We start from the raw sequence: 15,057 nt of genomic DNA, 5'->3' as shown, positions 1-15,057 counted from the left end.
ATGATTTTTTTAAAATGATGATGAAATCAGATCAGACCTATTGTCATGTTTAATCCCAGTGAGAGTCAAGTTGGGAATTGATAATTTCTTTTTTTTTTTTTTTTTTTACAGAAGATCAGTTTAGTATGCATTAAGTAAAGATTTCAACAGTTTGCATCCCCATAGAAACACAAAGTGAAATATATAAATGTATTGTTTGAGTACTCGTTATAGCATTAAATCTCAATGCACAGCACATTAAGGACAGAGATCCTACATGAGGAGTAAGTGCACAGTGACTCCTGTTGTTGACTTTACCAATTGACACTCCTGTCTGTGGCATCAGTAATCTCCCTATGCTCCAGTCATGAGTTTCCAAGGCTATGGAAGCCCTCTGAGTTCTCCGACTCTTATCTTGTTTAGACAAGGTCATAGTCAAAGTGGAGGTTCTCTCCTCCCTTCAGAGAAAGGTACCTCCTTCTTTGAAAACCTGTTCTTTCCACTGGGATCTCACTCACAGAGATCTTTTGCCAGAGTGTCTTGGCTTTCCATGCCTGAAATACTCTCATGGGCTTTTCAGCCAGATCCGAATGCCTTTAGGGCTGATTCTGAGGCCAGAGTGCTATTTAGGACATCTGCCATTCTATGAGTCTGCTGAGTATCTCACTTCCCATGTTGGATCACTCTCCCCTTTATTTATTCTATCGGTTAGTGTTAGCAGGTACTAGACTTGTTTATGTGCTCCCTTAGACTCTTAGTCCTTTCATTATGATCAATTGTGAACTGAAATTGATCACTTGGAATAGTGAGATGGCATTGGTACATGCCACCTTGATGGGATTGAATTGGAATCCCCTGGTATGTTTCTAACTCTACCATTTGGGGCAAGTCAGCTTGAGCATGTCCCAAATTATACATCGACAGAGCCTTTTTTTCGAATTGCAGGCTTTGGAGTGTGACTACGTGAGTGCCCATCTCCATGAGTGGATTGACTTAATCTTTGGCTATAAACAGCAAGGGCCTGCTGCAGTAGAAGCCGTAAATGTCTTCCATCATCTTTTTTATGAGGGCCAAGTGGATATCTACAACATCAATGACCCACTAAAGGAGACAGCCACCATCGGCTTCATTAATAACTTTGGTCAGATCCCTAAACAGGTATGGATGTTCTCTTCTTACATCAGAATACTCTTTTGTAAATTCTGTTACATTCTTGAAAAGGTAGATGACCATATTATAGTTTGTAGTGAGACTAAGTTAGTTAATTAAGTACAATAAATATCACTCATTAGCTTCAATAGATTCCTAGACCATTGCTTTCTCTTCACCTTTGCAGTCCAGATAAATAGAACTTCTGTTGTCTAAATAGAATTCTCACTTCCAGATTAGAGCAGGGTGTGTTTCCCTGTACCTGTATAAACCTAACAGCATGGCCCTTGCTGGCCCAAATGCACACAGAGAGAAGGGTTCTACCTTAATGTCAGTGGGAAGCCATTGTTGATTTTAGTCAGGGAAATGATGTCATATTTAAACTTTAAAAGTTCATTCTGGCCTCAATTCCTCTCTTTCTGTCAGCCTCCCACACATGCACACAGACTACAGGTGTGAAATTACGGGCAGAGGACCAATTAGGAAACTATTATAGTGCATCAGGGAATGGTTGATGGTGGCTTGGGTTAGAGTCTCAGCATAGGTGTAGTTAAGTGCTGTGCTGCGAGGGCACATGCCATAGGCATGCTCAGCACCTGTCGATGGCTGCTGTCAGCAGGACTACAACCTGGAGAACAAGAGCTAAGGCTCTCGGCACTCAGCTTCTGCAGAGTCTTGATCTCATGTTCAGTGATAAGCAAACCTTAATTAAGAGACTTCATCCCCAGGGCTCTGGGAAGGCAGAAGGGTAGGATGCCCTGAGAATTAACTGCAGCACAGCCTGGACACTCCCTCTTTGCCCAGCTGCTCGAACCATCCACTTTCACCCAAGTGCTGCTAGCTCTGCACTTTGGCACTGACTGCATGTATTATTTTAAAGATTCATTCTTTCATTCATTCATTCATTTTGAAAGATGGAGTTACAGAGAGATGGGTAGACACAGAGAGGGAGATCTTCCATCTTCTGGTTCTCTCCTCAGATGGCTACAATGGCCAGCATTGGGCCAGGTGAAGCCAGGAGCCAGGAGCTTCATCTGGGTCTCCCACGTAGGTGGCATGGGCCCAAACACTGGGGGCATTTTCCACTGCTTTCCCAAGCCATTAGCAGGAAGCTTGATCAGAAGTGGAACAGCTGGGAAACAAACCAGTCCCCATGAAGGATGCTAGCATCACATGTGGCAGCTTAACTAACTGTGCCATAATGCTGGCCCCTGACTATGTATTTTCTGTTGCTGATTCAGGCGTCTCTCCTTGAGTCCTTATTTGTATGTAAACCAACTTGGAGGTTTCCAAGGAAACACATTGCACATAGGCAAGTCTTCATATGTGGGAAAGGCTGTGATAAACAATAAGACTGCCCTTAACCACACCTTCACAATGCAACCTGGTCCCCTACCAGAGGAAATTTGGAGTCACATCATTATTTACATTTGTGGAAGATAAAGGAGCCCTGATCTATGATCTTGTACACAGCTAAAATAGCAGTAAAATCTATGAAGAGCTGGGAGCCTAGAATGGACACAAATACACAAATGTGTTCTCTTTTCCCTCCTGGAAGTTCATAGTGTCTAAATCACAAAGTGTGATGGTGGTATACTTATCTGAAATCTCATTTCATATAAGGTTCCTCAGATATTTTCCTCAAATATTGATTTTCTGCATGACTGTTTAGAAGAGCTGGTAATATTTGAAAAATAAAATCTTACCCATTAATGTTTTAACCCTGAGCAAAGATGCCAAAGATTTTATTTTCTTTTCCATTATAATATCACAGTTAAAAAATAATGTTGATGCTTTTATCAAATTAGTAGCACCTAAAAGACACCAAGTGATGTTGCTAAGTCACCCAGTGAAAGACCGTGCTGAAGCCAGGAATAATCCAACTGGAGAAAAAGTCTAGCTGCCTCCAGTGACTCAGATTGAGTCAGTAAAGGAATTGGTTAACTCGTAAGCATCACTGAAAAATAAGCATCTGTCAGCTACAGTTTACATAGATTTTCTTTTGGAAGTTGACTGAATTAACCTTAGCACTGAACATGATTACAACACAAGTTTTTTTTTTTTTTTTTTTTTTTTTTTTTTAAGTTTTAGTGTTGATTGTGTATTTCTGTCAAACACTGTGGGGGGAAGGGAAAAGACAGAAAAAGGCAGGTGGGCAAGAGGCATCTGTTTTTTCTTTGAGGCACTTCCGTTTATCAAGTGACAGCTTATATAAAAGAACAAATCAGGCCACCATGGCTAACCATCATTGTGGTGGTGTGTGTGTGTGTGTGTGTGTGTATGTGTGTGTGTTTTCTGAGATAGCTAAGCAAAGAAACTGAAAAAGTGAGTTGTGATAGATTATGTCTGACCAATACAGCTTTTTACTCTGGATGGAGATTGAGAGAGGTCAGGCATGAAGGCATTTAAACTGAAGAAAAGAGTTTAAGTTGCGAGGCAGAGAGGTGTCAAATGTCATAGTTGCTTTGCTATTCAATAATTTCAGTGCATGAGGGAAAATGAGCATTATCTGTGCACCACCAGCCCCTTCGCTGGGCACTTGGGAAATGTCAAAGAAAGGTGTGGTCCTGCCCTCGATAAGCTTCCAGGCCAGCAGAGAATAAGATGTGGGAGACATGGAGAGAAGAAGTTCAGGTACACTTTGGGTGTGATCTGAGGATGCTGTGAAACGATGGATGTAGCCAGGAGACACTTGTGAGACCTTACACTGTCTGCCCAAGGCAGGAGCATGCAGATGGCTTCTCCCTGAGACAGCGGAGTCTCATTGTGCTTAGATCTCCCTCGGAATGTGCACCGAGGGCTCTCAGTCCCCCCAGATCTAACTGCTCCTGCCTGTCTCATTACTCTGATCCCACCATTTGGAGGGAGTCTTCTTGGCTCCCTCTCCCTGGATCTGACCACGGCTCTATCTTGCTGAGGCCTCGTTTGGCTCCCTCCCTTGTGGAGTCTTCCCCAGAGCTGGCTTATCCCTCATTCACACTCACCAGGTATCCTGGCATCTCTGCTTCCCTGCCTGTGCCTCCTGCTGGGCTGTGTACCTCTTCAGGGTAGGGACCTTATCTTTTTTCTCTCTTGGTCTCTACTCCATTTGTAGCATATGTACTAGCTCAACTTTCCACTCATCACTTTGCTACTTGGCACCAGATGGTCCAACTAACAACCCAACCTTTAGTATCATATTCCTTTCCCTTTTCTGATAAGGTGGGAGTTCTTGGCAACCTTCTTCTTTTTCTTCTTCTTCTTTTTTTTTTTTTTTTTTTTTTTGACAGGCAGAGTGGACAGAGAGGGAGAGAGAGAGAGAGAGAGGGAGAAAGGTCTTCCTTTTGCCGTTGGTTCACCCTCCAATGGCCACTGCGGCCGGCGCACTACGGCCGACGCATCACATTGATCCGAAGCCAGGAGCCAGGTGCTTCTCCTGGTCTCCCATGGGGTGCAGGGCCCAAGCACTTGGGCCATCCTCCACTGCACTCCTGGGCCACAGCAGAGAGCTGGCCTGGAAGAGGCGCAACCGGGTCAGAATCCAGCGCCCCAACCGGGACTAGATCCCAGTGTGCCGGCACTGCAGGCGGAGGATTAGGTTATTGAGCCACGGCGCCGGCTGGCAACCTTCTTAGTCTCTGAATTTCTTTCCTAAAATCTAAAATAAAGATAATTCAGTGCCTAATGATTATTGTGAAGCCTATGTGAAATCAGTACTTAATGACTGTTATAAAAGGAGTCTTAGTAAGTATTATCTTTCATGATACAATATGTCATCTGTTTTCATACCAGTTGTTTAAAAAACCTCATCCACCAAAGCGAGTGAGGAGTCGCCTCAACGGTGACAATGCAGGAATGTCCGTCCCACCAGGCTCTACAAGTGACAAGATCTTTTTCCATCATCTAGACAACTTAAGGCCTTCTCTGACACCCGTGAAAGGTAAGGTGATGGGAAATTAACTTGGGTTCATGAAATTATGGGATTATTTAATTATCCTAGGTTAGCAATTATAAATTTTCTTTTCAGCAGTAGTATAATATGTAATAAATGCCATGTAGCTTTTGTTAAATCACTAAAGATTCACTAGTTTTTATGGTTTTTTTGGTGGCCTGTTGGATTTTGCATCAAAAAGAACTACACAGGCTTCTCCCTCCTGTTAAGATAGTCCAAACTCTACACTCTTCTAACTTCAACTTTATACGTAGGAAAAAAATTCCATCTTCACTTTTCCTTTTCATTTATCTGCATTCTGCCTAGCATAACTAGCAGTAACAGGACTGTGCTTTTAATATGCCAGACAAGAGACATCTTCTATCTAATGGCATGAAATCTCTCAAAGAGGTTTTAGAAGATTTTTTTTCTCTTAGAATGAGCAAATATTTTTGCAAAGTTTTAAAACTGTCACTTTTTAAAAATTTAAGACTTGGAGCATAAAAGTCTTGTTAACTTGGCTTCCACTCTGTGCCGTTTTGCCTTGCTATATAGACTGTGCTCTGTGCCAGCTCCAGTCACTGCCTGGTGACTGCTCTGGTGGACTGGTAGGCTCTGCAAGTTCTCATGCATAGCAAAGAGTCCTTGCCTCTTGTGGAAGTCTAGGAGCTGGCATAACTCGGGAGGTGCTGAAGACAGATGAGTTGGTGGTCCATGGCCCTATAGCGTTCAGGGGAGCATCCCAGGTTGCTCTGTGCAGCCACAAGGATCAAGTCAGGCCTGATTGTTAGGAGCCAAACCCAAGACATGAAAGGGTTCAGGAAAACTCTGAACGACACCTGGCAGGGTTGACAGCCCACCATGCAGCTCTAGCAGGAGAGTCAAGATCCAAACTCTACCTTAGGGTCATTTTGTCTCAACATAGGTGCCAGAATGCTTGGTTTGTTATGAATATTTTAGGTTACTTTACTGTTGCCTGTGGGACAATGTCTTATCCTAACCTACTTATTTATTTCTTTGTAGAACTCAAAGAACCTGTGGGACAAATAGTATGCACAGATAAAGGTATTCTTGCAGTAGAACAGAATAAAGTTCTCATCCCACCTACATGGAACAAAAGTTTCGCTTGGGGCTACGCAGACCTCAGCTGCAGACTGGGGACCTATGAGTCAGACAAGGTTTGTCATTGTTCCCTGCAAATCTTGCCCCAGTCTGGTCTGGAAATCCTAGTTAGTGGGGGTGGGCGGAACACTGTCTGAGGGCTTGTCAGCTCTTCCCCCAAAGCCCAAAGGAAAGGAGAGCCTCCCGCATCAAAGTAAAGTAAGGGAGCTCGTGGAGCAGTCATGTTTCCTGCAGGGCAAACCTCTTCTGGAAAGGTGTATAAGAGAGGACAGCAGTTTCCCTCCCACTCCGAAGAACTCCTCCAAGAAATCCTAGCCAGCAAGGTGCGCCACCTCCATGCCAACCAGGGCAGCCTCCTTTTAACAGTCAGGACCTGGCCTGTTAACCCCTTTCAGTACCCTAATGAAGCAGACAGAAAACCTGTTAGTCAATCTCACAAAAAGCAGCAGCGGCTGTTTTGAGAGCATCAGTGTCACTGGAGAGGCAGTGGATCCTTCAGTGTCCTGCGGGTTTGTCAGTCCCCTCCCAACTGTGAGTTGAATAGAACCCACGCAGTCTGCGACGTTGCACTTAACCTGGTTCTGTTTCATCAGCGTCCTCCTTAAACAGCCGCACTCAGGTTTTCTTGGTCTGTTTTAATCAGTACAGCAAACACTTCCTTCCACCAGGTTTTCCTCTGTGTCTAATGTGGCCTCACACAGCGTGAACACCATTTTCCCAAAATGGACAAAGCGGAGACTCCCGTTAAAACCAAAACCCTTCTTAATTATATTTTTTAACAGCAGCTATAATTAGGAAGCTGCAAGGTGGTTTAGGGTGGAGCTTCCGTGGAAATGTGGCTAAACTAAAACCAGCCCAAAATGTGAGCCAGTGAGCATGCTTCCCCTTCCCCCGGCGCCGCTCCTGGATTTTCAGAGTTTGCAGCCCTGGATGACATGTGTATCTCACACCCACTGTATTTTACAGGCAGTGACTGTGTATGAGTGTTTGTCTGAGTGGGGCCAGATTCTCTGTGCCATCTGCCCCAACCCCAAGCTGGCCATCACAGGCGGCACGAGCACCGTCGTGTGCGTGTGGGAGATGGGCACCTCCAAGGAAAAGGCCAAGACCCTCACGCTCAAGCAGGTAACAGCATCTGCAGAAAATGAGAAGGTGGACGTACTCCATCTTAACCACCCACCCTCGAGAGAAACCAGAAAGCTCCCTTAGTTCTGAGGTACTGCAGACATGAAGGACCAAACCAAAAAATGCTCTTTTTTTAATTAAGAATTTCATGGAGTTTTTAAATTTTATTTGTTAACAGTTTTTGTTGTTAAAGACAGACAGTGATCTTTCATCCACTGGTTCGCATTCCCAGTACTTTCAATGATCAAGAGTAGGCCAGAGCAAAGTCAGGAGCCTGGAACTCAGTTGAAGTCTCCCACATGGGTAGGCAGGACCCAGGTACCTGAGCCATCACCTGCTGCCTCACAGGGTGCACATTAGATGAATCTGGAATTGAGCTGGGGCTCAAACCTGGGAATCTGATAGGGGCTGCAGGTGTTTTAGCATCTTAACCACTGAGCCAAACACCTGTCCCCCAACAAATGTTCTTTAGCTAGAAATTTTTTTAAAATGGAAATCAGAATATATTGTTGCTCTTAAGAACTCAACTAGGGCCTGCGCCACGGCTCACTTGGCTAATCCTCCGCCTGCGGCACTGGCACTCCAGATTCTAGTCCTGGTTGGGGCACCGGATTCTGTCCCGGTTGCTCCTCTTCCAGGCCAGCTCTCTGCTGTGGCCAGGGAGTGCAGTGGAGGATGGCCCAAGTGCTTGGGCCCTGCAACCGCATGGGAGACCAGGAGGAAGCACCTGGCTCCTGGCTTCAGATCAGCATAGCATGCTGGCTGTAGTGGTCATTTGGGGGGTGAACCAACGGAAGGAAGACCTTTCTCTCTGTCTCTCTCTTTCACTAACTCTGCCTGTCAAAATAATAAATAAATAAAAGAACTTAACTAGTACTTTTGTAAAAAATTTGAAGCAAATTTTTTAGATAATATTTTACTATATTTAAGTATTATAAATGCTTTTCAGTAAATGTTTACTCATATGTAAATTGAGCTTTTCAAAATGATATTTATTATTCATTTATTTTTACTTTTTTATTTATTTGAAAGGCAGAGCTGCAGAGAAGCAGAGGCAGAGAGAGAGAGGTCTTCCATCACTGGTACACTCCCTAGGTAGCTGCAATGGCCGGAGCAAGACTGATCCAAAGCCAGGAGCCAGGAGCTTCTTCCAGGTCTCCCATGTGGGTGCAGGGGCCCAAGGACTTGGGCCTTATTCTACTCCTTTCCCAGGCACATTAGCAGGGAGCTGGATCAGAAGTAGAATAGCTGGGACTCAAACTGGCACTGGGATGCTGGCACTGCAGGTGGTCGCTTTACCCGCTACACCACAGTGCTGGCCCCTGTATTCATTTATATTCATTTCCTTCCAGGGAGACTTCCATTCAGCTGGATCACTAAGTCTTTGAATCTTCTGCTTTTCTTTTTTCCTAATATGTCATATCCTTAAGGATGTGCCAAACACGAAAATAGATTAAAATAGAACCTTTGAGATTTAATTAGCAAGTATTTTAGATCACCTGTTATGTACCTGATTCTACTGTCAATTTTTAAAGAATCCTTTTATGATTAAGCCATCTTTTAACATTTTAATTTGTGACCAAATATACCATGCAGTTTTTTTTAAAATAAGGAACATGTATTTAAGCATTTTTTGTGATACGAATTTGAAAATATATTTAAGAATACTGACTAAAATGTATTGAACACCTGTTGTGTTCAGAGCTCTGTGCTGGTGTTTTAAAAGCAGGAATCTCCATGAGGCGGCATAGAGCGTAGTGATGAAGAGGCCTGGGTCCTCTGTCACAGTACCTGGGATTGTGTTCCAGCTCTGGTGCCTGGGTCCAGCTTCCTGCCAATGCAGACCCTGGGAGGCAGTGGCGGTGACTCAAATGGTTGAGTTCCTGCCACCCAGGTGGGAGACCTGGATTGAGTTCTTGGCTCCCAGCACCAACCAGCCCAGCTCTGGCCATTGTAGGCATTTGGAGGGTGAACCAGCAATAGGAACCTCTCTTTGTCTCTCTGCCTTTCAAGTTAATTAATTACTTACTTAAAAAAAATAAAACTGCAGTCCTCACAATCCTACAAGGTAGGTTTTTACCTCCACTGGATACCGCAGAGAGGTCAAGACGCATCCAAAGGCACTGCGGGGGTAGAGCTGGTATTTCAGTTCAGTTCCTTCAGATGCCAAAGCCGTTTTAAAGCCAAGCTTAACCACATGGTGGCGTCTTAGATGTGTGTGGGAAGAGTTGACCACCCCCCCCCCCCCCCCCCGCACTACACCAGCAAGCTTCTGGTTAGGCCAGAACCGTCCTGGAGTTGCCAGGCCCTGCAGCAAGGCTTGGAGAAAAGTAGAGTACACAGGAACAGCTGCGAGGCTGACGGCACCTTTTGCTGATGCCTAAAATACTTTCCATTTGGAAATCGGACTTCGAAACTGATGTGCCAGTCAAATGGACTTTTCACTTTAGAATAGCTTTGGGAGTTTGCTAAGCACACAATAAGGGTGTCTGTCTGACCTGAATTTCAAGCCAACTCATTATTCAAGCAGCCGTGTTCTCCTGCCAGCAGAGATGGCAGAGACTCCCGACGGTAATGGGAATCCTTTCCTTCAGAATGCGTATTTTTACACGTTGCCATGTCCCTGGGTCCTGTTTCTCTTCACATTCTGGCAGAAGACCTTAGCTCTCACTCCAGTCGGAAGAAGTCCCTCCCGGGCAGAGATGGTCAGACGTGTATGTTGACAGATTGGGACCATGTTCTCCCTTGATCTGTCTGGGGCCATGCCCTGCAACCATTCACTCTCAAAGTTCATGTATTTAAAAAAAAAATTCGTCCAACTATAATCCCTTAGAATTGACTGAACAAGCGTATGTGGCATAAAAGATAGTTGCAGAGTTTAAGCTGTATTTTGGGGGGTGCATACTCAATACCTCCCCACACAGAAATGGTGTAAAGAAACCCAAGATAACTTGCAGGTGCTCCTCCTTCCTTCCAGAACTGCAGCCTTGGCTCCACCCCCACGGGAAGAGGCAGGGCGGGTGGTCATGGGAGACAGGTCTGCCGTCTAGGCTTCCCCGGCCCAGCTGCTCAAGGCACCCACTCCCTGGCATTGCCTCCTCTGTCCATGAGCTTGTGGAGTCACTCACGAAACCTTGTCCATGCCATCTGCCTGATTTTTTTCTGTTCTCACCTGCAGGCTCTCCTTGGTCACACTGACACTGTGACCTGCGCCACGGCATCCTTAGCCTATCACATAATCGTGAGCGGGTCCCGGGACCGAACCTGTATCATTTGGGATTTGAACAAGCTGTCGTTTCTAACCCAGCTCCGAGGCCATCGAGCTCCGGTTTCAGCGCTTTGTATCAATGAGTTAACAGTAAGTAGGATGTTGACCACTGGGTTATACTCAAGAAAACAAATGATTCTGACCAAACTAAATAAGAAAATGAACCTATGTTTCCAAAAGTTGATAGGCACTCATTATATAAAAGTCACTACCTTTTTCTTGATTCATGTGTCATTTGAAAAGCAAAGAAAGGTTACAGTTTATAATACAGAGAACATATTTGCCTTAAAATAGGTTCACTGCCACATACTTAAAAGAGAGCAAGATTGGGTCAAAATAAAACATTCTAGAATATGCTTTTGCTTAAAAAAAGGAATCTGTAGGATTTGTTCAGAATGTTAAAATCATGTTGAAATTTTTAATGAAGTATTTTCAAATTATTTATTATTATAAAGTGAAAAGAATAACAAGAAAAAATGAATATATAGAGATCTATCTTCAAAACACAAACCCAAAGTTGTCAAAGCTATATGTCTTCTTGAAAATAAGTGTTTTATATACAGATAAATAAAATGAGTCATAATAAAATAGATTTCTTAAATTATCTAAGAATTATTTATTTATTTGAAAAACAGAGTTACAGGAAGAGGTAGAGACAGAGAGAGAGGTCTTCCATCCACTGGTTCACTCCCCAGGTGGCCGCAACAGCCAGAGCTGTGCCGATCTGAAGCCAGGAGCTTCTTCCAAGTTTCCCACGTGGGTGCAGGGGCCCAAGGACTCGGGCTATCTTCTGCTGCTTTCCCAGGACATAGCAGAGAGCTAGATCAGAAGAGGAGCAGCCAGGACTAGAACTGGCACCCATATGGGATGCTGGCCAGGGCTTTAACCTGCTGTGCCATAGCACCAGCCCCTAAAGTAGATTTTTAGAGAGCGAGCATTGTGGTACAGCATGTTAAGCCACTGCCTTCCCATTTAGAGTGCCAATTCAAGTCCTGGTTACTCTGCTTCCAATCCAGCTTCCTTGTAATGGCCTGGGAAAGCCACAGAAGATGGCCCAAGTACTTAGGTCCCTGCCACCCAAGTGAGAGGCCCAAATGGAGTTCCTGGCTGCTGGCATCAGCCTGGCCCAGCCCCAGCAGTTGCAGCCATCTAGAGAATAAACCAGCAGATTCTCTCTCTTTTTCTGTCTGTCTCTCTAGCATTCTACTTTTTTTTTTAACTTTTATTTAATGAATATAAATTTCCAAAGTACGGCTTATGGATTACAATGGCTTCCCCCCCATTACGTCCCTCCCACCCACAACCCTCCCCTTTCCCACTCCCTCTCCCCTTCCATTCACATCAAGATTCATTTTCGATTCTCTTTATATACAGAAGATCAGTTTAGCATACATTAAGTAAAGATTTCAACAGTTTGCTCCCACACAGAAACATAAAGTGAAAAATAATAGATGATTTTTTTAAAATGATGATGAAATCAGATCAGACCTATTGTCATGTTTAATCCCAGTGAGAGTCAAGTTGGGAATTGATAATTTCTTTTCTTTTTCTTTTTTCTTTTTTTTTTTTTTTACAGAAGTTCAGTTTAGTATACATTAAGTAAAGATTTCAACAGTTTGCACCCCCATAGAAACACAAAGTGAAATATACTATTTGAGTACTCATTATAGCATCAAATCTCAATGTACAGCACATTAAGGACAGAGATCCTACATGAGGAGTAAGTGCACAGTGACTCCTGTTGTTGACTTTACAAATTGACACTCCTGTTTATGGCATCAGCAATCTCCCTATGCTCCAGTCATGAGTTTCCAAGGCTATGGAAGCCTTTTGAGTTCTCCGACTCTTATCTTGTTTAGACAAGGTCATAGTCAAAGTGGAGGTTCTCTCCTCCCTTCAGAGAAAGGTACCTCCTTCTTTGAAGACCTGTTCTTTCCACTGGGATCTCACTCACAGAGACCCCTCATTTAGGTTTTGTTGTTTTTTTTTTTTTTTTTTGTTTTTTTTTTTTTTTGCCGGAGTGTCTTGGCTTTCCATGCCTGAAATCTAGCATTCTACTTTTAAAATAAATAAAATAAAATCTTTTTAAAAAACGGCTCCTGGGAGCACCCTATTCAGACTAAGCCACCTGCAGTGAACAAAAGGGAAGTTTATGGCTAGTATGGTTTGGAAAGCAGAGAAGCTTAGGGATAGGTTTCCAAAGACTGAAGCCCCATGTCTGAGGGACGTGTGCAGATGACACACATCCATGTGTTGATGATGTCCGTGTATACACATCAGTTTTGGAAATGAACGGGAACTTACCCCCAACCTTACCTCTTTCTTTCCTATAGCCCCCTTCTCATCTTACCCATGCCTGTGCCCCAAGGCCACCCTTCATGATACACAGTAGTCCCATCCGTGACACTCATATCATCACCCACACAGACAGCCTTCCTTCTGAAGGATGCTCTGTGTGTTATTCCTACCAGAAGGTACTAAGTCATTCAAAGAAAAGGGACAAAGAAATTAATTCTGTTCTAGTGAGCAGCACTTGGTCTGTCATTGATAATATCAGGAGAACCAAGAGTTGGGAACGAGTTGGGGACCTGTAGGGCTGCAGGAGTCAAACCTGTTTCTTGGTGTTATTTGGAAGCCTTAGGTTGTTTTCACAACAGCAGTTTGGGTCAGTCTTGCACATGTTTCTACCTAAAGAGCTTTACGAAAATGTCAGTGCCCCAGAACCATGGTGGTCCTGCACTGTTGCCAAGTCAAGAACTCTGTTTGGGTCTTTTCATGACTTAAATACTAAGGATTTTATTTGTAGTCAATTGTTACTAAAACAAGTATACAGCCACTGGATTGCAGTAGTTGCTGCAGGTACTAAAGGAAAAAAATTTATAAAAAATGCTTTTGTACTTTCCTAAAAACTTATGAAAAAATGTTCATTTCTGATACGTTTCTCTAACGAACCTCAAGTCTGCCTTGCTTTAGTTTACATTTTGAGCCAATGCCACCCTGTAGCTGTTCTTTAATCCTTCTTGGGGCTCAACCCTAGCAACCACAGGGTCCATTCCAGGGCACAGAGAGAGGGGCCCTGGTGTTGTGGGAAGAAAGTCACACCTGGTGCCGAACTTAGGGGCTGCCTGTCCCTTGCCCAAGACTGCAGCCATCAATTGAAACTCAGCTACTGACATTTGTGGTCAGAACTTGGCTGTGTGACTACGCAGAGGCTTACACAGCAGTGCTTTGCAAAGCATTATTTATGATTAGGTTTCGATAGGGTTCTTGTCATTCAGTGGAAGAGCAGGGGTGGGGAGTGGGGGTGTTAGGAACAGTAGTGAGCTTGGCACTAGCAGTGCCCCCCTACCCCGTCGTTCTTATCATTCAGCCCTGCCTCCCTTTTACCTTCTCTCTGACAGTGGTGCTGCTTTAAGCTTCTGGCTCACCCTCTGCTGTTGACAAGTCCCTGTAGCATCTCAGGTGTCCTGGGACTGTGCTGAACATCAGTCTCTTCTAAGCTGGAACCCAGCATTGTGACATTCAGGTTATCTCAGGGATGACAGAGGAAGCTTAGCATGGTGTATAAGCGTTGGGGCTACAGAGAGCTGGCTTAACATCGTGATTCTGGATTAGCAAGTTCCTTGAGTTTTTTCTACCCTGCTTTCATCCTCTGAAAAGCAGGGTTCGTGGTGTCCAGCCTCACCAGGTTGCTGTAAGGGTGAAGTGGGATGTCTAATAAAGTATCGATCATGGTGTCAGACACAGGGTAGGCTGTGTTCCCACCAGATTCAAGTGAAGCCCAGCCCGTAGAATTTGAGAAAAAACTTTTTTCTTTTCTATCTTCAGAACCTATGAAAACATGAGCTCAAGGAGCCTTAGGATTTGGTGCTGATTTGAGTCCCAGATGTTCCACTTCTGATCCAGCTCTCTGCTAATGCACCTGGGAAAGCAGCAGATGATGGTCCAAGTGCTTGGGCCCCTGCACCCAATGTGGGACCAGGATATAGTTTCTGGCTCCAAGCTCCCCCAGCCCAGCCTTGGCCATTGCAGCCATTTGGGGAGTGAATCTATAGAAGGAAAATTTCTCTCTCTCTCTCTCTCTGTTCTCTCCTCTCTCCTCTCTCCTCTCTCTCTCTCTCCCTTTGAAATAAATATTTAAATCTTTTTTAAAAAGTTTGCCAAAAAAGTGATCCTTGTGCCAGTTTACTTTTTCCTCTCTTTTCTTTTTCCTCACCTTTCTTGTGAATACTGGTTTTTAAAAGAGGATACTACAAGTGTTAGAAAAACTTCACCTTTGAGTTTGTTGAAGAGACTGAAAACCATAGCTGGACTGAAGAATCTGTCTTCCACTCTGTGGTTTGCACGGTTGGACTCATTGTGTGAAAGTGAGTGGAGGTGGATCCGTGCCCCAACATGGAGAGGGAAAGTGCAGGGGGGGTGAGAGGAGCAGTTCGCCTGCCCCTCCCACTGCAGAGAGCTTGCTCAGCAGCATGCCGGGGCGTGACCCCACTTAGGCCCCCTT

At 44.3% G+C, this 15,057-nt stretch overlaps 1 protein-coding gene across 18 annotated transcripts in view; it reads left to right on the top strand.

The window, feature by feature from the left end:
- Window positions 1-15,057, top strand: part of WDFY3 (WD repeat and FYVE domain containing 3) — a 307,477-nt gene that overhangs the window by 278,875 nt on the left and 13,545 nt on the right. For all 18 annotated transcript variants that reach the window (XM_070047898.2, XM_089303127.1, XM_017347436.4 and 15 more), the window contains 5 exons: window positions 925-1,137; window positions 4,900-5,047; window positions 6,062-6,216; window positions 7,127-7,285; window positions 10,464-10,643. In XM_070047898.2, coding sequence (XP_069903999.1) covers window positions 925-1,137; window positions 4,900-5,047; window positions 6,062-6,216; window positions 7,127-7,285; window positions 10,464-10,643 — 855 coding nt within the window. The remainder of the gene's footprint in view (window positions 1-924; window positions 1,138-4,899; window positions 5,048-6,061; window positions 6,217-7,126; window positions 7,286-10,463; window positions 10,644-15,057) is intronic.

This window comes from Oryctolagus cuniculus, chromosome 8 (assembly GCF_051225735.1).
Source record: "Oryctolagus cuniculus isolate XC-2025 breed Fujian yellow rabbit chromosome 8, ASM5122573v1, whole genome shotgun sequence".
Classification (NCBI taxonomy): domain Eukaryota; kingdom Metazoa; phylum Chordata; class Mammalia; order Lagomorpha; family Leporidae; genus Oryctolagus; species Oryctolagus cuniculus.
Note: the sequence above shows the minus strand (reverse complement) of the source record. Positions and strands in the feature narration are given on the sequence as shown.